A 27,612-nucleotide genomic window follows, 5' to 3' on the forward strand; every position below is an offset into this window, starting at 1 on the left:
CAGTCCTCCACCTAAATCTCCATGGTTTCTCTCAGCTAATACAACCCCCCACTATTTATTTATTTATTTTATTTTATTTTATTTTATTTTATTTTACATTTGTTAACCAGGGGTGTCTGACTGAGCTGAAAAGGCCCTTTTTCAGCAGAGGCCCGGGGAGAAAAGCTCCACATAGAAATATTACAGAAACAATTAGATATTTAGACATGATCAGTATACACACAAATTACAATAGACATGTTTTTACAGTGGTATGCGGCACATAAACAGTTACAGTGGAGAGAACAAACAAAAAAATATTAATTTAAAAATAAAGGTAATTAATAGGTTTGTGGTGTACAGCTGGAATTTGGAACATAGGTAGAATACATACTTAGTACACACATGTACAGTACATACATTGTACATTGGCCAGTGTTTGTGAGTAAGAGTGAAAACTATTATCAAGTACTCTAGGTTTAGTCTTCATCATCTTCTTTCGGCTGTTCCTGTTAGGGGTCACCACAGCAGATCATCTGTTTCCATTTGTTCCTGTCCTCTGCATCATGCTCTTTTACGCCAACCGCCTGCATGTCCTCTCTCACCACATCCATAAACCTCATCTTAGGCCTTCCTCTTTTCCTCTTACCTGGCAGCTCCATCCTTAGCATCCTTTTCCCAATATACCCAGCATCCCTCCTCAGCACATGTCCAAACCAACGCAATCTCGCCTCTCTTGCTTTGTCTCCAAACTGTCCAACCTGCGCTAACCCTCTAATATACTGATTCCTAATCCTGTCCATCCTAGTCACACCCAGTGCAAATCTTAACATCTTTAACTCTGCCACATCCAGCTCTGACTCCTGCCTTTTCGACAATGCAACCGTCTCCAACCCATATAACATAGCTGGTCTCACTACCCACTTGTAGACCTTCCCTTTCACTCTTATTGGTACCCGTCTGTCACAAATCACTCCTGACACTCTTCTCCACCCAGCCTGTACTCTCTTCTTCACCTCTCTTTCACACTCACCATTACTCTGAACTGTTGATCCCAAGTACTTAAACTCATCCACCTTTACCAACTCTACTCCCTGCATCCTCACCGTTCATGTACCCTCCCTCTCATTTACACACATATATTCTGTTTCAGCCCTGCTGACCTTCATTCCTCTCCTCTCTAAAGCATATCTCCACCTCTCCAGGGTCTCCTCAACCTGGTCCCTACTCTCAGTACATATCACAATGTCATCTGCAAACATCATAATCCATGAGGCCTCCTGTTTAATCTCATCTGTCAACCTGTCCATCACCACTGCAAATAAGAAAGGGCTCAGAGCTGATCCTTGATGTAATCCCACCTCCACCTTAAATGTATCTGTCACTCCCACCGCAGTCTTCACCAATGTCACACTACCCTTGTACATATCCTGCACCACTCTTACATACTTCTCTGCCACTCCCGACTTCCTCATACAATACCACAACTCCTGTCTGGCACCCTGTTATATGCTTTCTCTAAGTCCACAAGAACACAATGCAACTCCTTCTGCCCTTCTCTGTATTTCTCCAACAACACTCTCAGAGCAAATATTGCATCTGTAGTGCTCTTTCCTGACATGAAACCATACTGCTGATCATTAATCATCACCTCCCTTCTTAACCTAGCTTCCACTACTCTTTCCCATAACTTCAGGCTGTGACTGATCAGTTTTATCCCTCTGTAGTTACTGCAGCTCTGCACATCACCCTAATTCTTAAAGATAGGTACCAAAACACTTTTTCTCTACTCCTCAGGCATCCTCTGACTTTCCAAAATTTCATTAAACAATCTGGTTAAAAATTCCACTGCCATTTCTCCTAAGCACCTCCATGCTTCCACTGGTATGTCATCTGGACCAACAGCCTTTCCATTCTTCATCCTCTTCATGGCTGTCCTTACTTCCTCCTTGCTAATCTGTTTCACTTCCTGATTCAATATCCCCACATCATCCAACCTTCTCTCTCTTCCTTCATCAGCCCTTCAAAGTACTCTTTCCATCTACTCAACACACTCTTCTCACTTGTGAGTAAGTTTCCCTCACTGTCCTTTATCACCCTTATCTGCTGCACATCTTTCCCAGCTCTGTCCCTCTGTCTAGCCAATCGGTGCAGGTCCTTTTCTCCCTCTTTAGTGTCCAATCTCTCATACAACTCTCTATATGCCTTATCCTTAGCCTTCGCCACCTCTCTCGTTGCCATGTGCCTCATCTCCTTATACTCATGTCTACTTTCTTCATCTCTCTGACAATCCCACTTCTTCTTCGCCAGCCTCTTCCTCTGTATACTCTCCTGTACTTCCTCATTCCACCACCATATCTCCGTGTCCTCCTTCCTCTGTCCAGATGTCACACCAAGCACCTTCCTAGCAGTCTCCCTTACTAGCTCTGCTGTAGTTACCCAGCTATTCAGTAAGTCTTCATTGCCTCCCAGTGCCTGTCTTAACTCCTCCCTGAACTCCACCTCACAATCACCCTTTTTTAACTTCCACCATTTAATCCTTGGCACTGCTTTCACACTCCTCCTCCTCTTCTTGATCACCAACATCATCCTGCAGACCACCATTCTATGCTGCTTAACTACACTTTTCCCAGTCACCACTATACAGTCTCCAATCTCCTTCAGACTGGCCCTCCTACATAGGATATAATCCACCTGTGTGCATCTTCCTCCACTCTTGTACGTCACCCTATGCTCCACACTCTTCTTAAAATACGTATTCACCACAGCCATGTCCATCCTTTTCGCAAAATCCACAATCATCTGACCTTCTGCATTCTCCTTAACACCATACCTACCCATCACTTCCTCATCCCCTCTGTTCACTTCACCAACATGCCCATTGAAGTCCGCTCCAATCACTAGTTTCTCACCCTTGGGCACACTTACCATCACTTCATCCAACTCACTCCAAAATTTTTCTTTCTCATCCATCGCACACCCAACTTGTGGAGCATATGCACTAACAACATTCATCATTACACCATCAATTTCAAGCTTCATAAACATCACTCTGTCAGACACTCTCTTCACCTCCAAAACACTCTTGGCATACTGTTCCTTTAGGATAACCCCTACCCCATTTCTCCTGCCATCCACACCATGATAGAACAATTTGAACCCGTTTCCTAAACACCTGGCCTTACTTCCCTTCCATCTGGTCTCTTGCACGCCCAGTTTATCAACCTTCCTTCTCTCCATCATATCAGCTAGCTCTCTCCCTATACCAGTCATACTGCCAACATTCAAAGTTCCTACCCTCACTGCTACACTCCTAACCTTCCTCCTCTCTTCCTGCCTTCGGGCATGCCTTCCCCCTCCTCTTCTTCTTCGTACTCTAGGTTTAGTACGTGTACCTTATCCACTTTCACTAGCCTGGGGAGCAGTCATGGCACTGCCAACTTTGCTTGAGATGTTGCCTGATGAGGTCTTTAAAGGATGCTTTGGACAATGTGTCTTGAATGCTAGTGGGGAGAGAGTTCCATTTTTTAGCCACTGAACTACTATATAGTGCATCTCCAAAGCTGTTGTAGCTGTTGGTGACTTCTAGTAGTAGTTTGCTTGATGATCTAAGAGGTCTTTTGGCTGAGTGATGTTGTACTAGGTTTTTGAGGGCAGGACACTTATTGGGGAGGTAATAGATCAAATTACAGAGGCAGAGCTGATTGTAGGTTAGGAGGTTGGGCAGTTCAAGCCAGTGGAGCTGTCTCAAAGCAGTACAGTGATGAGTACTGTATGAGCAATTTGCAGCAAAGCGGGCAATTCTGTTATAGCAGGCTTCCATTTTGCTTAGTTCAGTTTTGTTGAGATTAGTCAGAATGGGAGATGCATAGAGTAGGGTGGATAGAAGTTGGGAGCGAGCAATGGCTGATCTTGTGTTGTTGGTAAGAAATGGTTTGATACAGTAGAGTGATCCCAGTTTGGCATGTACATTTTTAATAGTTAAGTTGAGATGACTATCAAATTTTAGGTGGGAATCTATGGTTATTCCCAAGAGCTTAGCTTGTGCCACTGGAGCGATTAGAGTTGCATTTGTGAATTAGATAGTGAATTGACTATCAGTGTTTTTGTTAGAACTGGTTATAAACATAAGCTGAGTTTTCTTTGGATTGAGGATAAGTTGGGCTTTGGTTAGGTAGTTTTCAATCTCAGCGAATGCTAGTTGAGTTGTTTGCAGGAGGGTGGGAATGTTTTGTGCAGCACAGATTAAGGTAGTATTACTTAGGTAAGTACTTAGTAGTACTACTAAGGTAGTCAGCAAACATTTGATGGAACATGTATCATTAATGCCTGGATAGAAATAGGCATTAGTTTTTAATTGCCAGAGAAGTTCACGTTCTTGTAATTTTAAATACCATGGCCCCCCTCTAGGATTCTTGTCCACTTTTTCTACGATATTAAACAAAAAACTATGGGAATCATTATCCATAACATGCTTAGCCAAAAAATCCATCAAATGCTTGGGCATCAAATGTTTGCTTAACATCAAAGCTTTAGAGAGATAGTTGAATTCTAAATGTGCAGTATTTTTATGCATAAACATTTAGATCTTGAAAATATTCTAATGATTAAATACTTTATTTTTATGTTTAACACGATGCATATGTATTTGTGTGTACATACAAGGATGGATTTGGTTAGCATAATATATACACAACAAATTAAATTAAAATTATAATAATAATTAAAATAAGTTATAGTTTATAAGTATATGTTAAGTAGTTGGTTTAATTAATAGATGTATAGGACTATAGATATACATATATATATATATATATATATATATATATATATATATATATATATATTTTTTTATACGTTTTTTATGTATGTTTGTACCTTTAAGCTAAGTATTTTATGGTTGCTAAATAGTTGGTTTAATCAAGCAAATCAATTAATTATTCAATTAATTGTGGGCTTGGTTTAAGCACTTGGTATTATAAAATGTAATGTGTTTCATTTTTACTTTGTCTGAAGAAGTGCAAGCAATGTTTTGCATGAAAGCACTTACTGAGTAAAAGAAATTTGAATCCGTTTGGCTGGCGTGATTTGTAGCCTCCGTTTACTTTTTTTGTGGTTTTAGAGAGTTTTATTTTGTTTAAGATCAGACCATAAAGTAATCTCACTGGATATTCACATCCCGACCCACCCCATGCCCAGAAAATCACAGCGAAAAACTTCTGTAAAGGAAATTTCACACTCCTCAAAACCAAGGTGAAATCCTTCAAAGCCCCCGGGCCTGTGGAAAATATGGCCCAGACCGCAGAATCCTTTATAAACACATTCTATGAACACCTTTAGGAATGCATGGATCATGCAATCCCAAATACAACCAAGACCCAATCCTCCAAAGGCAGACGTCCTGTCTGGTGGACCCCAGCCATAAACAAACTATACAATAGAAGGAGGAAGCTATTACATGATAGAGCAAAATCCCAAAAAGGGAAGGCATCTCTAGTCAGTATTAGCAAAAAACTATGGGCACTCATAAAATCGTCTAAGGCCAGCTTAGAGACAAAAATTGCACAGGACACTAAGGATAATCACAAGGCTTTCTTTAGTTATGTTAGGAACCTGGGTGGGAATTCCCAGATATGCTCAGAATTAGTCCAAAATGACAAAAAATAGACCGAACCCACAGACATTGCCAACATCCTAGCTGACAGGTTCAGTGCAAACTTCTCCCCCCCTCCCCACAAAAAGGGCAAATATCTATCCCAGCAGAGTGCTGCCCCCCTGACATCTCAGATGCTCAGGTAAGAGCCGCCCTCTCCAAAGTAAAAAACACAGCATCAATGGGACCAGACGGTGTCCCAGGCTGCATTCTACATGAACTCCAAGAAGAGGTAAACCCAAACATAAAACTACTGTTCATTATCAGCCTTACTACAGAAAGAGTGGCGTACAGCAACAGTGGTCCCTCTCCACAAAGGTGGTGCCTCAGCAGATCCTGGAAACTATCGCCCCATAAGCCTGACTAGCTTGGTCTGCAAAGCTATGGAAAGGATCATCATGGACCTCATAAATAAAGATATTGGGGACCTACAGACACTAGATCCTACCCAGATCGGCTTTGTTAAGGGCAGATCCTGCCTCTTAAACCTGGTCCATTTTTTTGAAACAGTCACCAAGGCCATTGACAAGGGGAAGGTGGTCTACACAGCCTACCTGGACCTCGCAAAAGCCTTCGATACAATACCCCACTTAGGCATTATAGGTAAGCTCACCAGCTTAAATATAAACCCCTATGTCACTAGATGGGTTGCAAACTGGCTCAAGGACAGAACCCACATGGTTAGAATTGCTGGAGCCATGTCAGACTCCAAACCAGTTACAAGTGGCGTCCCACAAGGCTCAGTCCTCGGACCTCTCTTGTTTGGTATATATTTCTCGGAGGTACAGGCCAACACGGAAGGACTGTGGCTGACCAAGTTCACAGATGACTGCAAACTGGGCACCATAATCGACTCTCCAGCCGACACAAGCATCCTCCAAAAGGGCCACATAGAAACAGACAACTGGTGCCAGTTCCATGGCCTCAAGCTAAATGCCAAAAAGTGTATAGTCATACCCTTTGGCAAAAACAAAGTGCCCACAAATTACCACATAGGTGGTAATCCATTAAGTATGGAATAAGTAATTAGGGACCTGGGGACCCAAGTTGATAGCAATCTCTCATTTGACAACCACGTGGCCAAAGTGGTTAGAAAAACATTTTATATAGCCCACCTAATCATGAAGGGATTCGCATCTAGATCAGGGGAGGTCATCGTGCCTCTTTACTCATCCCTCATCAGGCCCATAATTGAGTACAATGCCCCTTTTCGGATGTACCTTACCAGACACCTGCAGTAACTGGAAAGACCCCAAAAGTACCTCACCAAGAGGATCAAAGGGCTCAAACAGATGCCATATGATGCCCGGTTAAAGAAACTCCAGCTCTACTCAGTGGCATACCGCCTGCTCAGAGGCGATCTGTGCCTGACGATAAAGCCATGTCCAACCCGAATTAATGGACATGTTGCACCTCAGAAAATCCAAATCCCATCGAGCTATGCGCCGAGACTTGAACCTCAGCACTGAAATAAATAGGACATGCTGGAGGGACAGATTCATAACCCAGAGGCTCCCTTCACTCTGGAATAAAATCCCAGTCCAGGTTAGGCAGAGTCCCTCATTGACTCTCTTCAAGAGGAATCTTGATGAGTGGATGGGAGATCGTAGGTTTACCCCGGTATCACTGTGTCACTGTTAGACAGAGGCACAGTATACTAACCTCGAAAAAGGGCATAGCAAAATTAATTTAAAATGGGTGGCGAAAGCCAAACACACTCTGGCTTGGCTTATAAATGACCTAGGGCAGATAGCCTAGTATGAACCTATGAACCTAAACCATGCAGGCTCCTTGTCAGTCTAGAAAATAACATTTTAAAAAGATAAAATGAAATGAAAGAGACAGCAAGCATAGCCCTCGGTCTCTTAGCACAAAAAATCTGGACAAAGTCAAAAATAATGAGGGGGACAAAGGCCCCCAAAAAGGGACACATTTTAAATATCGCACCACCAGACCACTGAAATCCAGCAGCAAAAATCACTTGCAGATCACTAAAGCCAATAACCATGTTGGTGAAGCACTATTCTCTTGCGCCATAGCCAAATTATGGAACTCCCTCCCACCCACAATTACCTCCGTACCATCATGCACCCACTTCAAAACTTTACTAAAAGCGCAACTAAAAACATGCTGGTTATGCCCTTGCAACTCCCACTCTAATATCACCCACCCCATCCAACCACTACCTTTCTTTCCACTCCACTAACTACCTTGATTATAGCAAGCTCAGATGCTCATAAGCCAGTACTTATTATACAGCACAAACTTCTTCTTCTTGTAACATTTGTTAATGTCTGTTATGCACTTCACAGATAAAGATTCTATTTGTCTACTGATGTACTGTGTTCTTCATCTGTAAATATGTTGTATGTAAATTGTTAATCACTATGCATCCAATGTAAATATTGTCTGTTTATTTTAACTGTGGAGCTTTTCTCCCTGGGCCTCCACTGAAAATGGACCTACGTCCAGCCGGATACTCCCGGTCAACACATTTAAATAAATAAATAACTAAATAAAATATTGTTTTTTATAAACTTAGAAAGTTGATACATTAAAAGATGTTGTGTTAGCATGCATTTTCTGAAGGATATAAAGTTTAAAAGTCAAATGTCTGTCTTTGTTTAGTGACTTCAATCCTCAATGATTTGCCAGAAAACTACAAATTGTAAGAGGAACAGATCAAATGTATGAGGCAAAATTCTGCACTTTCTGCAAAAATCTGGGACAGATGAGAGGTATGCAAGATGCTATCTACTAATATAAGTAAAACTGTATGAGTTATGTATATAGTGCCTTACGTATAGCTACTGTTTTTAATCCAATATGTATCTTATATCCCTTTTTCCTGTGACATTTGTTTATTTGAAGTTTGTTTCATTTACCACACCAAACACTTGAGTTTAACACTGACAAAGTTGCTATTTGTTTAATATATCAGAGTCTCTGTGAGTCTACAGCTGTATTCAGTGTGCAGAATGTATTCCATACAACTGATTTTGTTTTTGTTTACGTCATACATCATTCAAGAGATATTAAAGTAAAGTTGTTAGTGTGTAATTAGATATATAAAACTTGTAAGCTATCACTTACTGCTGCAGTGAACTTGAGACTGGAAGTGCAAAACAGATGCATCAAAATCACTAAACATTTAATGCATTCAGATCACAGTGCATCATAAAAATCTGCGGTTTTGGAATGAAATGGTTAACTGTTTGAGCTGCACTCTCCTTACAGAGCCTCTTTCCAAAATGCTTCCTATACGCACCCCTCCCCCAGCCAACATCTGAGCATGCTCAGAAAGGCACTCAGGAGGGTACATCTTTACAAAACAAAAGGTTAATGGTGAGCCTTTGAACAGGAAGTAAATGCTAGTGTTCAGAGGTTATTTGGTTCTGGAGTTGTTTGCAAGTGAATTCTCATACAACTGGGATTAATACGTCTGTCTGTGTTTCTGAGAAGTGCAGGTTGTGGTGCTAGTAAAACAGAGCAATGAAACTGAAGGTAGGTGATGTTTGTTTAAGTCACATGGTGCATACGACATTTGTTTAGTGAGATCACAGTTCTAGCATTTTTTTCTAGTCCTTAAATTGCAAAAAATAGCAGGATATATTTCTGTCAAGCAGTTTCGATATAGAAGACAAACTTTTAACATTTAAAGTTAAAAAAATGCATAGTGCAAACAGAGCTTTGAGGGAGATTTGGTTCCACGAACTAAATATTTTCTGTCTTTTTGTTTGTAAAACCTAGATAGCAGCAGATGTTGTGTTTTAGGACTGCTGTAAACCAGAAGGTATAACTTTGCAGGTACATGAGGCTGGTTTATTTTTTCTGTGTTAAAGAAATTCAAAATTTGTAAATATAAAAGATCTGTATCACATTGAATCTGTACATTATCTGTCACTCAGACTGAAAAATGTTTTAAGACACAGTTTTGTCTTCCAAGGGAAAAGAGATTACATTGTTTCTTTCTCATTGTCTGAATGAAACATCTTTTAACTGTCATAGGTAATTACTACATTGACTCCAAGGGGCCTTTTAAAGTTTAGCTATGGTTCCCCAATGTATCTGATAAGCTTTGATACCCATCCGCAAGTCAAATTGGACAAGGGTCACCCGCTCCAGGGATCTTAATCTGGCCTGCGACATAAATAGGACCTGCTGGAGAGACAGATATGTCTCTCAGAGGTTACCAGTCCTCTGGAATAGCCTACCAATTCACATCAAACACAGCCACTCTCTGACCCTGTTTAAGCATAGCCTAGATGGGAAACCATAAATTCCTGCCGGAGATTTCATCCGTGACCCTCCTAGATATGAGCAGTAATTGCTAACTAAGATCTTGACTTTAGGCAAGATCCTTTATATTGGGTTTGTCTAGTATTATATTGGGTTTACACGGCAAGGCTTGTAAACACCATCGGGTCAATAGCCTAGTAACTACCTATGAACCTAGGGTTATTTTAAGGGTTATTTGTAAGCTTGGGCATAGATAGTCAAGCATTTACAGGTTGCCTCTGTCTAACAGAGAGAGAGGTTCCAGACCAGAGGTACATTTCAGGGTTATAGGTTCATAGGTTCATAGGTTTATACTAGGCTATCTGCCCCAAGGCATTTTTAAGCCTAGCCCAAAGTTTTGTGGCTTATGCCACCCCTTATATGAAAAAATACTGTACCCATTAGTTTGTTGTGCCTCTGTCCAGCAGTGACAGAGATGATTCCCTGGGTAAACCTACGATCTCCCATCCACAGGTCAAGATTTCTCTTGAACAGAGCCAGCGAGGTGCTCTGCCTCACATGGACCGGGATTTTATTCCACAGCATAGGGAGTCTCTGAGTGATAAATCTATCCCTCCAGCATGTCCTATTTATATCCGTGCTAAGGTTTAAGTTGCTTGCTCTAGTGGTTTTGGTGGATTTGGATTTTTTGAGGTGGAGCATGTCCATTAATTCCGGGTTGGACATGGCCTTGTATGTCAGGCACATGTCACCTCTGAGCAGACGGTATGCGACTGAATAGAGCTGGAGTTTCTTCAATCTGGCAGCATATGACAGATTTTGGAGTCCCTTTATCCTTTTGGTGAGGAACTTTTGAGGTCTCTCCAATTGCTGCAGATGTCGGGTGAGATACATCCCGAATGGGGCATTGTACTCGATCATTGGTCTGATAAGTGAAGAGTACAGGGGAACAATGACCTCACTAGATCTGGATGTGAATCCCTTCATGATCAGGTGGGCAATGTAGAAGGTCTTTCTAACCACTTTAGCAACGTGAGTGTCAAAAGAAAGGCCACTGTCAACCTGGGTCCCCAGGTCCCTGATAACCTCTTCTGTGCTTAGTGGATTGCCAATTATATGGTAGCTTGGGGTTACCTTGTTTTTCCCGAAGGGTATGACTGTACATTTTTTGGCGTTATCTTCAGGCCATGGCTCTGGCACCAGCTATCTGTTTCCATGAGTCCCTTCTGAAGGATATCCGTGTCCGATGCACTTTCCACTATGGCGCCCAGTTTGCAGTCGTCTGCAAACTTTGTCAGCCAAAGTCCTCCCATGTTGGCCTGTACTTCTGAGAAGTAGATGCCGAACAATAGGGGGCCAAGGACCGAGCCCTGTGGGACACCACTTGTGACCGGCTTGGAGTCTGACATAGCGCCAGCAACTCTAACCCTGTGGGTTCTGTCCTTAAGCCAGTTTGCAACCCATCTTGTGACATATGGGTTTACATTTAATCTGGTAAGTTTTTCTACAATACCCGAGTGGGGTATTGTGTCGAAAGCCTTTGCAAGGTCAAGGTAGGCTGTATGGACTGCCTTTCCCTCATCAATGGCCTTGGTGACTGTTTTGAAGAAGTCGACCAAGTTCAAAAGGCATGATCTGCCCTTGTCGAAGCCAAACTGGGTCGGGTCCAATGTCTGCAAGTCCCCTATATCTTTGTTTATGAGCTCCATTATGATCCTCTCCATAGCTTTGCAGAGTAGACTTGTTAAGCTTATGGGGCGGTAATTACCAGGGTCCGTAGAGGCACCGCCTTTGTGGAGTGGGACCACAGTTGCCGTACGCCATTCCGTGGGCACGTATCCTGTGGTAAGGCTGAGATTAAACAGCTGCCTTATGTGCAGGTTTAATTCCTCATTTAGCTTATGTAACACACAGCCGGGGACACTATTCGGTCCCATTGATGCTGTGTTTTTAGCTTTAGAGAGAGCAGCTTTCACCTGTGCATTTGAGATGTCTGGGAGGCTACACTCCGCTGGGATAGTTATCTCTCCTTTACGTGGGGAGAGGGGTGAAGTTTGCACTGAACCTGTCTGCCAGTATGTTGGCAATGTCTGTGGGTTCAGTGATTTTTGTATCATTTTAGACTAATTCTGAGCATATCTGGGAGTTTCCACCCAGGTTCCTAACATAGCTGAAAAAGGCCTTATGATTGTCCTTTGAATCCATGGCAATTTTTCTCTCAAAATTGGCCTTAGTTGATTTTATGAGTGCTCGTATTTTTTACTAATAATGATCAGGGGTGACTTCCTTTTATGGATTTTGTTCTATCATGTAATAGCTTTCTCCTCTTATTGTAAAGTTTGTTAATGGTTGGGGTCCACCAGACTGGACGTTTGCCCTTTGTGGAAAGAGTCTTGGTTTTATTTGGGATTGCCTCATCCATGCAGTCCTGGAGGTGTTCATAGAAGGCATTTGTAAGGGCTTCCGCAGCTTGGGTTGTGGTTTCCACTGGCTCAGGGGCCTTGAAGGATACCACACCAGTCTTGAGTAGTGTGAAGTTTGCTTTAGAGAAGTTCTTCACTGTGGTCTTTTTTGTTTGGGGTGGGGGCGGGATGTTGTTGTAACCCCCTGGATGTGCAGTAGCAAAATCCTGCCTAAACACCACCCACCACATAACACCTGGTGAGATGAACAGATAATGATTGAATATTCATCATAGGAGATTACTAGGCTAGTGGCTTTGTGGCCCTTACAAGCCTAGCCAAGAGTTAATCCCCAAAAAGGAACCTCAGTCAACACCTGTTGGCCCTGTCAGTGAGGGACACAGGCGGAACCCCTCATGGTGATGTCCTCACTGACCACATAAATATTCATCCAGTATTCTGATTATGTGGTATACAGAACGATATAGTGGATGTCTTTACATTCACTGCTGCAGTGTTCTTACCAGGTGGGGATTCCCTGCCATGGAATACCGAACGTTTGGCCAGTCTTCCAAAGACTACTTGTTGCTTTTAAAAGGTACAGTGAATGTCGCCTGAACACTACTAGCATAGTGTAGGATAAAGGTGATGGTCAAGTCTACTGTAATCCGAAGGTCTTTGCCACCAGCGTGAAGATATCTTCTTACTGTCGGTCTGTTTACCTTTCTCCGTTTTCGGTCACTTGATCACGTTTTCATTTCCAGTGACTACCTGTACCTGTTTGCGGACTTCTTTTGTAGTCCCATTGGGGATTTTGTTTTTTCTTACTTTTTTTGTGCTCTTTGGGGTTAATGTCATCCAGGAATGGTAAATGCCAGTGTGGGAGACAGATTCCCCATAAGGCCACCATAATAAGTGTCTTTTGTCTAGGAGCTTCTCCTCACCACACGTCTTGTTCCGTTTGTCAGACGTTCATTCCAAGAACCCTTCACAGTAGACTCTCCTCCCTTTCCTTGAAGCTTGGAAACCAGTGCCTTAAGCTTCTCGCTAAAGATACGATGGAATGAACCCCTCGAGGGTCAGCTGTTAGGGAAGAAGAAGGTGAAAAGGTACTGTCCAGCCTTCGCCAGCTGTTTCTTCTGAGGTCATTACAAACCTGTAAGCTCACCCGGCTGTGTTGTTGGATTTCTCTGTTGCAATCATGTTAGAGGCCAGTGAGGGTCCAGATGGCAGCACACCTGAAGAGGCTTTGCAGGCGTCTGTCTTGTACATTCAGGGGGAACTACGACTGATTTTGTTCTGAGGGGCTTAGGTAAGTTCTTCAGTTTTTGGTTAGGGAAAAAGTTCATTTTGCAATTCTCAACTGCTGTCCTGGGTCTGAGCCTTCTCGCCTTTCTGGAGAGACATTCCATTAAAGAAGAAAAACATGTTTCTTCTGCTCTTTAAGATCCACAAAGTGAGTGGCAGGCCTTCACTCAGGTGTGATTTGCTGCTGTAATGTCCGTAAAGCTTCCTCCAGGATTTCATTTCCTGCTCTTCCTTGGCCCTCTACTCCCATTAAAAAGCCTAGAGAACAGGATTCATCTGAGGATGAGTCAGATTTGGATAATGAATGCCTGATTTATTCTACTCAGATTCCTTCTCCTTTAGACTATGTATCAGAGGAGGAGGAATCTATTAGTCCAGATGTTCCTTTTGAGGAATATTCCTTTGGGGACACGGTCTCTAGGATTATGTTTTTTTTAAGTGGGATTGTGTGCAGCTCTCTGCTATCCATAAGAGGTACTATGAGTTGCTGCAGTTTGACTCCCCTAAACCTGCTGCTATTCCCCCTGTTTTGGCTGCTTTGCTGGATGCTTTTTCCAAGGCCTCTCATGCACCTGATTCTCTGCCCCCCTGCTCCCAAGACGCATGGCAGGCTTTATAGGGTGCCTAAGGATTGTTCTTTCCTATATAAATGTCCTGCTGCTGATACGTCTGTCATGTCTGTAGCCTTTGATAAGTCATCTCAGCTGCTTCTTTCACTCAAGTTATTGTCTTCTGACAAGGATAGCAGAACTATGAAAAGGTTGGGTAAGACGTTTACACTTCTGCTACCCTAGCTTTTAGCATTGTTAATTGTCAGACCCATATGTCTAGGTATGTGTTGGCTCTACTTTCTCAAGCCTGTCAACTTATTTCTGATTTTCCAGACTCCCCAAGTGTAAAACTTCTGCTCTTTCCTGGCTAGGGCCTTCCTCTCAAGTCGTTCATCATTCTAGTAAATGTTGTTATGATGCAGCAGATGCCGCTTCTAGGTTTGCTGTTTTTGAGTCGGTGATGATGAGGTATTCTTGGCTTAGGCTTTAACCTCTACCTGATGATATTAATGCTAAGTTGATGGATGCTCCTCCGGATTCTGAACTTTAATTTGGGGAAACTGCTGCTGGCTTAAGCCCTTTCATGATAAGGGTGAGGTCTTATAGTAGCTTAAAGATGTTTGTTTTAATTGTGCCTAAATTTAAGAGAAACTACCCCGCTAATCCTGCCATTGTTCGTAGGCAGTCCCACCTCTCTATTAAAGGTAGTAAGAGTGACAAATGGAATCCTGCTGCTAAGGCTTCTCAGTTTTCAGGGACTCTGAAGCTTTCCTTTCTGGACAAACTAGGTGCTGTATGACTCCCCATCTCTTCCCAGCGTCACTCCTTTTTCTCAACTTTCTCTTTCTCTTCCTGTTTGATTTCAGCTCACTCAGGATTCTTGGGTTATGCTGATTATTTGTCAGAGGTACTTCATGGTGTGGAAATCCCACCCTCCTTTTTATGGGTATTTCTCAGCCTCCTCAGGAGCAACTTGCCTTTTTTCCAAAGGTTCTTCAAAATCTCTTGACTCAGGCTACTATTCAGGAGGTAAACCAATGACACAGCAGAGATGAAATACCAAAATATAACCACAAAAACTAGTGAAGCATGGACTGCACATGAACTGAATAATAAAATTTAATAGCACACAAATACTCTGGCTCCTCAGCAAACACAGCCTTCTTGAAATTTTATACAAAAAGAAAAAACACTTCCATTATGTAAAACATTAATTACAACCATTAATTAATTAAATAACCAATAAAAACACTTCAGTTACAAAAGGACTTTTCAATCACATTCCCTGTTTAAGCCCTTGGGTACCAATGTGTCAAATTTAAGAATAAAAATGTTTTCAAGGGGGAAAGTGCTCTACTCCATACTGTTTCTAGTGCCCAAAAAAGAGGGCACTTGGAGACCTATTCTGGAACTCTTGTCATCTAAACACTTTTCTAAAAGTACCTTCCTTTCAGATGTTGTCCCATCAGATTGTGTTTCCTCTCTTGATCTTTCAGGCCTATATGGTGTCTCTGGATCTCAAGGATGCTTGTCTCCATATTCCGATCCATCCTCTTTTCAGGAAGTTTTTGTGTCTTTGTTGCTTCCTGACATTTTCAGTTCTCTGCTTTGCTCTTTGGCCTGTCTACCACCACGTGGGTATTCATCAAATGCATTGCTCCTGTGATTCCTCCTTGCAGGCTTTGAGGAATCTCTATTTGTCCTTACTTAAATGGCCTGTTGATTCAGGCGTCTTCTCCAGAGACCCTTTTGCAATTTTTTTCCATTTTCATTTTATTATATCCAATTAGGCTGTAGTCCTTTATTGTTCAGTGTTGGCTATCTTTGGGCCCATCCAGTTTGCAGTCAAGGGTGTGTCTTTGTGGGTCCACTTCTTAATTTCGAAATGTCACAGTCCTGAGATTCATAAAATCTGAGCCATAATCTCGAGGTTGTGAAATCCTGAAACTAAGAAATAAACAAGAAAAGAAAAGATGTAAAACCATGTTTTTGCAGGGGGGAAGCCCTGCTGCACCCCCCACATCCCCTGCTACTTAAATACCCTAACTGTGAGATGTTGCTGCAGTGAAGAGAACAGTAGTGTTCCTGTTCTGCAGTGTGTAACGATGTCCATTACCACTCTCTTCACTGTAGCACAATATTGGACTTAGTATAGTTAAGTTGCAGAGGGTGTGAGGGGGTGCAGGTGCCCCCCCCTGCGAAAACTTCTTTTACTTTGTCTTCTTTTTTCTTTTTTTTTAGTTTACTTCTTAATTTCGAGATTTTACAACCTTGAGATTGTGGCTTCGATTTTATGAATCTCGGGATTGTGATATTTTGAAATTAAGAAGTGGACCCATCTATGTATATGAAACATGGCTGCATAACCTCCTTGGCGTCTGTAAGAGGATGTTTAACTACAATAAGTCCAACACCCAATTCTAGGGATGAGAGAGCAGAGCATCGGTCTTTTCTTCTCACCAGCGCCCTCCACATTCTAGTGCTAGCAATGTTAAACCCTGGGGCAGGTAGCATACGCAAGCAGCAATCCCAGACAGAGTATGTGTTATTGTGTTATGTGTTAATGCCTATCCTGGAAGGGTGTTATTTACCCAGTAATACACACCTTGTTGGGCAGTATTCTTATTGGACAATGGACTGTTAAATTGTGTTGTATTTTTTATTACAAAACACTTTTTTTTATTTTTGGTATAAAATAGTTCCTCTGCCTAATGTGCTAAACTTGCTGTAGGATGTGTAATTACTGTTAGAAGTGTTGTACATCCAGATTATAAGTTATATGTGTGCACAGCAGTTGCAGTTAATTTGAGTGAGTACACCTCACGTGCCTCATTGTGTTCAAACGAATGAAAAAAGAAATGAGACCATGCAAGGCTTTGCATACCCCCCCATGCCTACTTAACTGCCCCTGATCTTGCTGCATTGTTCTGTTCTGTCCTTCATATAACGTTTGATTTGCTGGTAATTTACTAAAGATTAAAGGCTGTTGCAGCATGTGCTGCCTCTGCCTGTCACACCCTCTCACAAACACATGCATGCACATATGCACACAGACGTACAGACACATTACTTTTTTCTTTATTTACTTTTTCGTATGCTCGCTCAACAGTAAAGTGCTTTTGAGTGAATGCAAAAAATGGCAGCCATTACCTTTTGTTTTCTGTCAGAGCTTCACTATAGGTTAATATGCTGCTGTGAAGTATCAGGCTTTTTACCAGTCATTACCTGTATACTAACGCCCTACTGCACACTGTTCATTCTCCATCATTACCTGTATACTAATGCCCTACTGCACACTGTTCATTCTCCATCATTACCTGTATACTAATGCCCTACTGCACACTGTTCATTCTCCATCATTACCTGTATACTAACACCCTACTGCACACTGTTCATTCTCCATCATTACCTGTATACTAACACCCTACTGCACACTGTTCATTCTCCATCATTACCTGTATACTAACACCCTACTGCACACTGTTCATTCTCCATCATTACCTGTATACTAACACCCTACTGCACACTGCTCATTCTCCATCATTACCTGTATACTAGCGCCCTGCTGGACGCTGTTCGTTCTCCTCATTACCTGTATACTAGCGCCCTGCTGGACCCTGTTCGTTCTCCATCATTACCTGTATACTAACACCCTACTGGACACTGTTCATTCTCCATCATTACCTGTATACTAACACCCTACTGCACACTGTTCATTCTCCATCATTACCTGTATACTAACACCCTACTGGACACTGTTTATTCTCCATCATTACCTGTATACTAACACCCTACTGCCACCCTACTGCACACTGCTCATTCTCCATCATTACCTGTATACTAACGCCCTACTGGACACTGTTCATTCTCCATCATTACCTGTATACTAACACCCTACTGGACACTGTTCATTCTCCATCATTACCTGTATACTAACGCCCTACTGCACACTGTTCATTCTCCATCATTACCTGTATACTAACGCCCTACTGCACACTGTTCATTCTCCATCATTACCTGTATACTAACACCCTACTGCACACTGCTCATTCTCCATCATTACCTGTATACTAACGCCCTACTGGACACTGTTCATTCTCCATCATTACCTGTATACTATCACCCTACTGCACACTGTTCATTCTCCATCATTACCTGTATACTAACGCCCTACTGCACACTGTTCATTCTCCATCATTACCTGTATACTAACACCCTACTGGACACTGTTCATTCTCCATCATTACCTGTATACTAAGACCCTACTGCACACTGTTCATTCTCCATCATTACCTGTATACTAACACCCTACTGCACACTGTTCATTCTCCATCATTACCTGTATACTGACGCCCTACTGGACACTGTTCATTCTCCATCATTACCTGTATACTAACACCCTACTGCACACTGTTCATTCTCCATCATTACCTGTATACTAACGCCCTACTGGACACTGTTCATTCTCCATCATTACCTCTATACTAACACCCTACTGGGCACTGTTCGTTCTCCATTTGAGGTGAAGATCTAAAGGTCACACATTCTCTAATCGGAGCTACAAATTCTTGGTCACACTGAGAAATATGTCAGTGTAGAACACAGGTGCTTTGACCTACGATACTGAACAGTGACTCAGAAATGCTTTGTGCGTGTGCACAAATGTCCGCCTGTCTGTGTACTTTAACACTTAGATAGCTGTGTTCATGGTCTTTCCATAAAGGAAACAAAACCGCTAGATCGTACTTCTGAGAAGTGTTCTATAGTGCAGTTTGTGTGGTTTTGGGTGTCTTGTGAGGACTGAAATAACAACCACATTTTGACTGACAGCTGCCTTAGAATACATAAGCTGTAAATAAATTAAAACACTAAGTACAAATAGCTGTCCAAGTACATTAAAACACAGTCTCACAAACATCAGTGCAAAAATGATCCTTAAATTCAGTGTTTTTATGACATTTATGCAGATGTTTATTTTTTTATCTAAGGAAGACGTGAGCTGGGCCCAGTAAACTTATCAATAAATTAAATTACTTAAGAAGCTATTGTCTCATGTATGGGGAACAGTTTTCTGTGACACTGGTTATTTGTAGCTAACCAATGTAACTCATGTTGCATACTTCCCCTTTATAAATGGCGCTTGTATTTCCCAAAGGCTTTCGTTAACTCTACCTAGTACCTTGGGAATTACGGGGCCTGTATCCTCACACCCACCTGATACAGACATCCTCTGGGGATGTACTGTGTGTGGGGAACGGGATCCACGTTTGCAGGAGTTAATATCGATGCTTCAGACAGACTAACTTTTCTGCTTGAATGGAGCTTCCCTTTGACTTCTACATGTAACCATTGCCAGTGTACATTTAACCCACTGTTTATACTACAAAATTGGGATTCGGTGGGGCAGAATCATCAACTGTGTACAATACATTTATTACTTTTTTTCTTGTTGCTTCTGAAAGGGTATTGCTGTCACTCCTGCTTTAAAACATGAACATACATTGTTCATAGGTTCATAGGTTCATACTAGGCTATCTGCCCTAGGGCATTTATAAGCCTAGCCAGAGTGTGTGTGGCTTTCACCACCCCTTAGGATGAGAATACTATATCCATTAGTTTGCTGTGCCTCTGTCCAGCAGTGACACAGAGATGATTCCCGGGGTAAACCTACGATCTCCCATCCACTCGTCAAGATTTCTCTTGAACAGAGTCAGTGAGGGGCTCTGCCTCACATGGACTGGGATTCTGTTCCATAGTGTAGGGAGTCTCTGGGTGATGAATCTGTCCCTCCAGCATGTCCTATTTATATCCGTGTTGAGGTTTAAGTCTCTTGCTCTCGTGGCTCTGGTGGATTTGGATTTTTGAGGTGGAGCATGTCCATTAATTCGGGTTGGACATGGCCTTGTATGTCAGGCACAGATCACCTCTGAGCAGACGGTATGCGACTGAATAGAGCTGGAGTTTCTTCAGTTGGGCATCGTAAGACATATGTTTGAGCCCCTTTATCCCTTTGGTGAGGAACTTTTGGGGTCTTTCCAACTGCTGCAGGTGTCGGGTAAGGTACATTCCGAATGGGGCGTTGTACTCAATCATTGGTCTGATAAGTGATGAGTACAGGGGTACAATGACCTCTCCTGATCTGGATGTGAATCCCTTCTGTTAAGGAAGAATACAATGTCATTGCATGTAGTGGGAAGGGAACCTCCCCCCCCACACAAACATGAACATACATTGTTAATGAATACAATGTCATTGCATGTAGTGGGAAGGGAACCTCCTCCCCCCCCCCACAAACATGAACATACATTGTTAATGAATACAATGTCATTGCATGTAGTGGACAAACATGAACATGCATGTTAATGAGGAATACAATGTCATTGCATGTACAACAATGATGCATTGTTAATGATGAATACAATGTCATTGCATGTAGTGGGAAGGAACCATGAATACAATGTCATTGCATGTAGTGGGAAAGGAACCTCCTACCCCCCAGTATAATGAATACAAATGTCATTGCATGTAGTGGGAAGGGAACAAACATGATGAACATACATTGTTAATGAATACAATGTCATTGCATGTAGTGGGAAGGGAACCTCCTTACCCCCCTACAAACATGAACATGCATTGTTAATGAGGAATACAATGTCATTGCATGTAGTGGGAAGGGAACCTCCTTACCCTCTACTTTTATAAAAAATTACTTTGTAAAAGTCTGATACGTAGGGTGGCAGTATCCTGCATGTGTAATACATGAGCTGATTACTTTTTACTGCATCTGAAATGGGATTTTTGTTGCTATGATTTTAATACTGTTATTTAAGTCTGTGACCGGTCATTATTGTGGGCAAGTGAGAATGGACTTCAGACTCAGGGTTTGCAGCTCTGCATCGTGGAAGGTAAGAAAGATGCTCTTCAGTATAAAAAAAGATTCTCCCTAAAATGGAAATTACTGAGGACTTCTCCTTTGCACATCATTTTTTTTCTCTTACAACTGGAATTAAGACGTCTGTATTTTGCGTCTGAGGTTGTGTTGTTTAGTGAAAAGAATATTCTTCCTAAGTGATGCACTAGAAATAATGTTCACGTTGTTGCATTGTATGTAAAATAGAAATCTGGGCGTATGTGAAAAAGACAGCCTGAGTACCCCCACATAACAAACATGGTTTCTAGTATGATCAGTTACTGTGCTACATAGTAATGTGTTCTAGCTAAGAAAGAGGAAAGATATGTCTTTATACTTTGTTTTCCAGGTTAGTCCAACTAGGCCAGTGTCCTCTTTTCAGGGGAGACTCAATGTGGTGTGCATTCTGACCAAGGGAAATGTGGGCCAGGGCACCAGGGAACTGCTCTTAATCTTTTTTATAAGTGCCATGGGATATTTTATATCCATCAAAGCTACCATCAACTGGGCCAATGAATGGGACCTCAGTTTAGTGTTTCTTCCAAAGGATGTCACATTGAAGAGTGCAGTACCCCTCGTGTCTAGAATTGGGTAAGTTGTGGATCACATGTAATCATCATTAAAAAGAGAAGACTGCAACCCAAGTTGCACAAAAGGAAGTAGGACGTCCAGATAAACCACACAGCAGGTAATTCAAAACACAGGTTTATTGAATCCAAAACTGATTAAGCGCTTTCGTCAGCTAGTCTGACTTCATCAGAATAGTGTCCATGTAAGACATGAACCTTATTATACCCTCCCCCAGCACAGATATCATGACATCACATCCTGAATGCATAAAAACATGAAAACTTTAAAAATTATTAAAATACTTGAATGCAATAAAGTATACACACAACAATACAAAATATAAATCATAGAAATAAAGCAAAATTATAGCCCCATCACTGACCTACATATAAAATATAGAGCTGAGCTTCAACAAGGGCATAATACTAATACGGTCGTTAAAACCAGGGTATGAGCCTGCATTAAGTTTAATTTGCCATTTTAATTCCCAAAACTCTAAATAATCATCCCGAGGCCCTAAATCTGCGTGGTTAATGGCAAAAAACCTAAAAAAATGTGTAGGATGTTTTTCCACATGATTGTGTAGGGCATTCTTTTTATTTTTACACTTAAATGTCATAACAATGCTCATATACCCTTTGCTTGAAAGCCCTTTTTGTTTTGCCCACATAAAATCCATCGCACAGCCACACTTGAAAAACAAGAATATTTCTTAATGGGATATATGTGTCCATAGTTCTTTATGTACAGAGAATCACCTTCCATCATGAGTGAACATTGCCCACACCTAACGCATTTAGAGCACCCACCTTTTATGTTTCCTTTCCTCGACCTTTCCAACAAAGTTTTAAAACTGGAATCTTTTTAATAAACAATGATCATTTTCTCACCTGGAGTCTTAGAGACATCTTGATCTAACATCAAAACTGACCAGAATTTTTCCAATATATGTTTGATGTCATAAAAGTTAAAAGAGAAAAGGGCAAAACACAGGCTCTAGAAAAATTATTATTTGTTGTAGTGTCACTTAAATGAGGACTGTTAATCCCACCATTATAAAATAAAATTTTAACAATGGCACCTGTTTGTCTTTTTATTTTAACCTCATTTTCAATATGTTTGACAAAACCCAAAGGATGTCCTCGTTTTGTGAACATAAGTACTTATCACATTCAATTTGGAAATCGAGTTTGTCTGACACCATTCTGGCAATTCTAATTCACCAGTGCCTTTTTACTGATGGATTGGGTGCCAACTTTCAAAATGTTTGAGTTTTAGAATAGGTGGGTTTTTGATATAGTTTAGAAACAAATGTTTTAGTCACATAGTCTTTAACAATAGTGACATCTAGAAAATTGTGTTTGTCCTTGTCCGTGTTTAAAGTAAACTTGGAAAATCAGTGTAGTCACTAATGTACTGCGAGAACTCCCCTAGCTTTTCTTAACCACCCTTCCATAAAAGAACTATGTCATCCAGGCAGCGACCATAGAGAGCCCAGAGGTCCCTATAACAGGAATTCATAATGTATTCCTCCTCCCTCACTGAGCAGAGTGGAGGAGAGGTAACTCAGCTGAGATATACAAGTATCCTGTTTTTTTGATTATTTATACTGATTATTGTTTCTAGCAATTTTATAAATAGCACTTTTTATTGCCTGCTGCACAGTTTATCACTATTAACTAATCTGCACGGGTAACTGATTTGTTTGCAGTTAAAAACATTCTGTATCTTTACAAATCTTTATCTGTTTAAAATCTTTCATTTTGTGGCTTTCTGTAGTGTTTACTGTCTGTAGGCTAATAGTTTAGTATTGGTCCCCACCCTCCCTCTCTGTTGGTGTCTTGTTGTTATTCTAGGTGGCTTTGCAGATGCCCACCCCTACTGTAAATCTGATCTGGGACACTCCTCCCAGTCTAGTGTCATTAGCTCATTCCACCTAATACATTTAATAAGGCCTTCTGTTTCTGCTTTTTCCCTTCAAAAAAAAAAAATGTTTTTGCCTGAATCTCCTTGTGTTCTGAGTGTGCTTCTCAAACATTTTGGAAATATAGAGTATATTTTAGAGCATTTATTATAAATGTAATTGCCTTAATATTGCTACAACTCAAGTGTTTGTGTGTTTTAGCTGCTTTTCTGTATATATAGACTTCTCTGTATATGTAGACTAGCTACTTATTCTGCTATGTTACTGTCTCTTAAATCATTTTTCAGTTGTGCACTTGCCTTGCTTCATTTAAAATGTTTTTTAATTTTGTAGAGTTTTAATTGCATTTACTGTTTAGGACTACACACTCAAGTGTGTTATCCTTTTCTGTGTTTATTTACTGTATTACTGCATTGTTTACCTGTTTCATATATATATATATATATATATATATATACTATCTTGTTTGCTCGTTTCCCACCGTTCCTAGCCAGTCCAGATCCCAGGCTTTGCTTGTCTCAGGACTTTATTTTCTGTGCTCAGAGCTATCCAGACCTTGCTGTGGTAGAGGGAAGTCCTACTGCCTGCCAGTGGGAGTGGTGAGCATTGTACTGCCTATCTAACACTAGAGGAGTGGTTTCCAGCTCTGAAATTGTAATTTTATTAGCCTTTTTGGGCTGATTTCTATCCCTTTCAACTTTCTGGCGAGGGTACAGCTAAACTATTCCAGAAAGTCTGCTTTTCAAATTTTCCCTTAAAACTAGCTGGTTTCTCAGTAGTAGCACTAAAATTTGAACCCCTGTGACTAGCACTTGCTCTAGAACCTGCTGGAAAGCACTAGGAAGCCTGAACCTGATACAAGCACTCGGCTCTCCTTGTCAGTAAGGAGAAATTAATCATAGGCACTAAACAGCCTATAATGGCAAAGTACCTTGCAAAGGTAAGGGAAAACAGCTCTTAAACTTTACAAAAAAGCACCTAAACAGGCATGTCCAAGGGTCAGCTTCTGGTGATTTCTCCTGTCCACCTGGTGAATCTGGGCATACTGGGGCAATGCGGCAACTGCCTCATGTACACAGACAATCCTCTCCTCCTACCACCCAACACTACAACCTGTGAGAGATGCACTTACATAGCCAAACTGGAAGCAAAGCTCTCTCCGGCCAAGATTGTGCTAGACAGTCAAGAGAAGAAGGTTAACACCTGCATTACACCTCAAGCAACTCATAGCCCTTCAAAACCCACACCATCAACACCCACACATAGCAACACTAAACCCACATATGTGGAGGCCCTTAACATTAACCTGCCTAAGCAACAAGGACCTCCGAAGGCAAAATGCAAACAAACACCAGTCACAACCAGACACATAGCTCACAATACCAGTGTGTCACCCAACAACAGCCCCTAAGGCAAGACAATGTAACCAACACTTTAGTCATAGGTGACTCTATAGTCAGGCACGCTGATGTCCCACTCACTAGGCTGAACAAGGAGAAAATTACAGTCAGCTGCCTGTCAGGTGCCAGGATCCGCCACATAACACATGCACTTAAGTCACTCCACAACAACTACAACTATGACTGTGTCGTTGTCCATGCTGGAGTAAATGACTTGAGATGTACCTCCCTGGACTACATGAAAAGAGATATGGAAGAGCTCTTGGATCATGTGACCCAGGCAGGTATGACCCTAGCCCTGAGTAGCATTCTGCCTTCACCCAGAATGATACCACAGTATAAGGACAAAATGACTGACCTCAACAATTGTCTAAGCTTCTGGGGTCATTCAAAGGGGATTCAGTATTTGTCTGCCTGGGAAGACATGATCGGCAAACCACGATGCTTTGCCAGAGATGGTCTGCACCTGTCACCCCTGGGATTCAGGTTACTGGCTAAAGCTCTTGTCACCCCTATAGTGCCTTTTATAGGCAAGGTTCAAAGGACAAAACCACCACTGTAACAGATACAAGCATGCAAAATCTGAAGGTAATGCTACTCAATACTAGAAGTCTAAACCTCAAAATGCACTCTCTTGAGGCACTCCTAAAAATGGAGAACATCGATATCTGTGCAGTAACTGAGACCTGGTTCAAGTCTCCAGAGAGCACCCCTGCAATACCAGGCTACAACTCTTACCACACTTTTCAGCCACAAAACCAAGACCAAAACACTAAAGGTGAAGGAGTGTCCATATTCACCAAGGATATTCACACCTCCAGGCTAGTTGCCCAACACAATGCATCTGAAATTCTCCGGGTGCAACTAACACTAGGTAAGACTGCAATCCAAATTGTAACTTGCTATAGATCCCCCACCATACCCCAAGATTCTCACTACACCTTCATAAACATACTGGAAAATATTAAGATACAACCAAACACCCTAATACTGGGTGATTTCAACTACCCTGCCATTACTTGGGAAAACTACTCGGGTACCAACTCCTTTTCCCAACGGTTCTTGGAATTCATAAATTCCAATGCCCTGGATCAACTAATCCACTGTCCTACCAGAGGATCCAGTGTCCTAGACCTGGTCATTACCAACATGGGAGATAGATGCTCCACACCTGTGGTCACCCCCTCATTGGTCAGGTCTGACCATAAGCAAATCACCCTTGACATCAACATCCCACCCCAACCCCCCCAGTAAGGAAACCTCCTTAAAAAAACTTCTCCAAAGCCAACTTCATGCTACTAAAGTCAGAAGTGACAAACTTTACAACACCCATGCAGATTGGATCTGGAAGTTCGACTGCAGAATCCTACATTAAGATACTGTACGAGCACATCCACTCATGCATAAATCGTGCCATCCCAAATAGAACCAAGATGCTGTTCTCCAAAAAAAGGAAGACAATCTGGTGGTCCCGTCATAAACAAACTTTACAACAAAAGGAAAAAAACTGTTGCAGAAAAGAGGAAAATCTCAGGATGCAAAAAACTCCCTCACTAGCCTCAGTAAGAAGCTGAGATCACGCATAAAATCCTCAAAAGCTAGTTACAAAAATAAAATTGCCAAAGATTCCAAAGACACAACCACAAGGCATTCTATAGTTATGCCAAGAATCTATATGGCAATGCTCAGATCTGCTCTGAGCTACAACAGAATGGCATTAAGTATACTGATCCCAAGGATATTGCCCATATCCTGGCAGATTTAGTGCCAACTTCACCCCCCTCTCACCCCCTAAAGGGCCCATCTCAATACCAAAAGATTGCCAAATTCCGATAATCACGGCCACACAGGTAGAATCCGCACTCTCCAAAGCTAAGAATACAGCATCCATGGGACCAGATGACATCCCAGGCTGTGTACTACATGAACTACAAAATGAACTGGCACTTCACCTAAGCGTCATGTTTAATCATAGCCTCACCTCAGGCTTTGTGCCCACTGAGTGGCGCACAGCTACAGTTATCCCGCTCCACAAGGGAGGATCCGCCTTGCGTCCTGGGAACTACTGTCCCATCAGTCTGACAAGCCTGATCTGCAAGGGCATGGAACGTATTATCATGGAACTTATAAACAAAGACATTGGCAGCCTTCAAACACTGGACCCCACACAGTTTGGGTTTGTGAAGGGCCGATCTTGTCTCAGTCTCCAGAGCTGTGAACGAGGGTAAGGCGGTCCATTCCAGATAGCCTATCTGGACCTCGCCAAGGCCTTCCAGCACCATCCCCCACTCTGGAATCATAGATAAACTTACTAAGCTGGGCATAAATCCCTATGTCACTTGATGGGTTGCCAACTGGCTTACTGACAGAACCCAGACTGTAAAAGTAGCCAACTCCAAATCCAGCTCCAGAGAAGTAGATGCCAAACAAGAGTGGTCCCAGGACTGAACCCTGAGGTACTCCACTTGTCTGAAGTACAGGCCAACACTAAGGGACTCTGGCTAACAAAGTTTACAGATGACTGCAAACTGGGAGCCATTGTTGAATCCCCAAATGATGTGGATATTCTACAATAGGGCCTTACAGAAACAGATCCCTGGTGCCAGAGCCAAGGGCTCAAGCTCAATGCCAAGAAATGTATAGTTATCCCCTTTGGAAAAAAACATGTACCCATGA

General features: G+C 41.9%; 1 protein-coding gene and 1 long non-coding RNA gene across 2 annotated transcripts in view; one reads left to right on the top strand and one right to left on the bottom strand.

The window, feature by feature from the left end:
- Window positions 1-410: 410 nt before the first annotated feature.
- Window positions 411-3,436, bottom strand: LOC122813473. Its single transcript, XR_006366692.1, has 3 exons — window positions 3,369-3,436; window positions 2,092-2,093; window positions 411-463 (listed from the first exon to the last, which is right to left on the bottom strand). It is a non-coding gene; the product is annotated as an uncharacterized LOC122813473 (long non-coding RNA).
- A 5,499-nt stretch (window positions 3,437-8,935) lies between these two features.
- LOC122808409 (zinc finger protein OZF-like) overlaps window positions 8,936-27,612 on the top strand; it is a 283,089-nt gene continuing 264,412 nt past the window's right edge. Inside the window, exon 1 of the mRNA XM_044079375.1 lies at window positions 8,936-9,136. Coding sequence (XP_043935310.1) covers window positions 9,125-9,136 — 12 coding nt within the window. The 5' untranslated portion in view covers window positions 8,936-9,124. The remainder of the gene's footprint in view (window positions 9,137-27,612) is intronic.

Source organism: Protopterus annectens, chromosome 1.part1 (assembly GCF_019279795.1).
Source record: "Protopterus annectens isolate FY-2018-M chromosome 1.part1, PAN1.0, whole genome shotgun sequence".
Taxonomy (NCBI): domain Eukaryota; kingdom Metazoa; phylum Chordata; order Ceratodontiformes; family Protopteridae; genus Protopterus; species Protopterus annectens.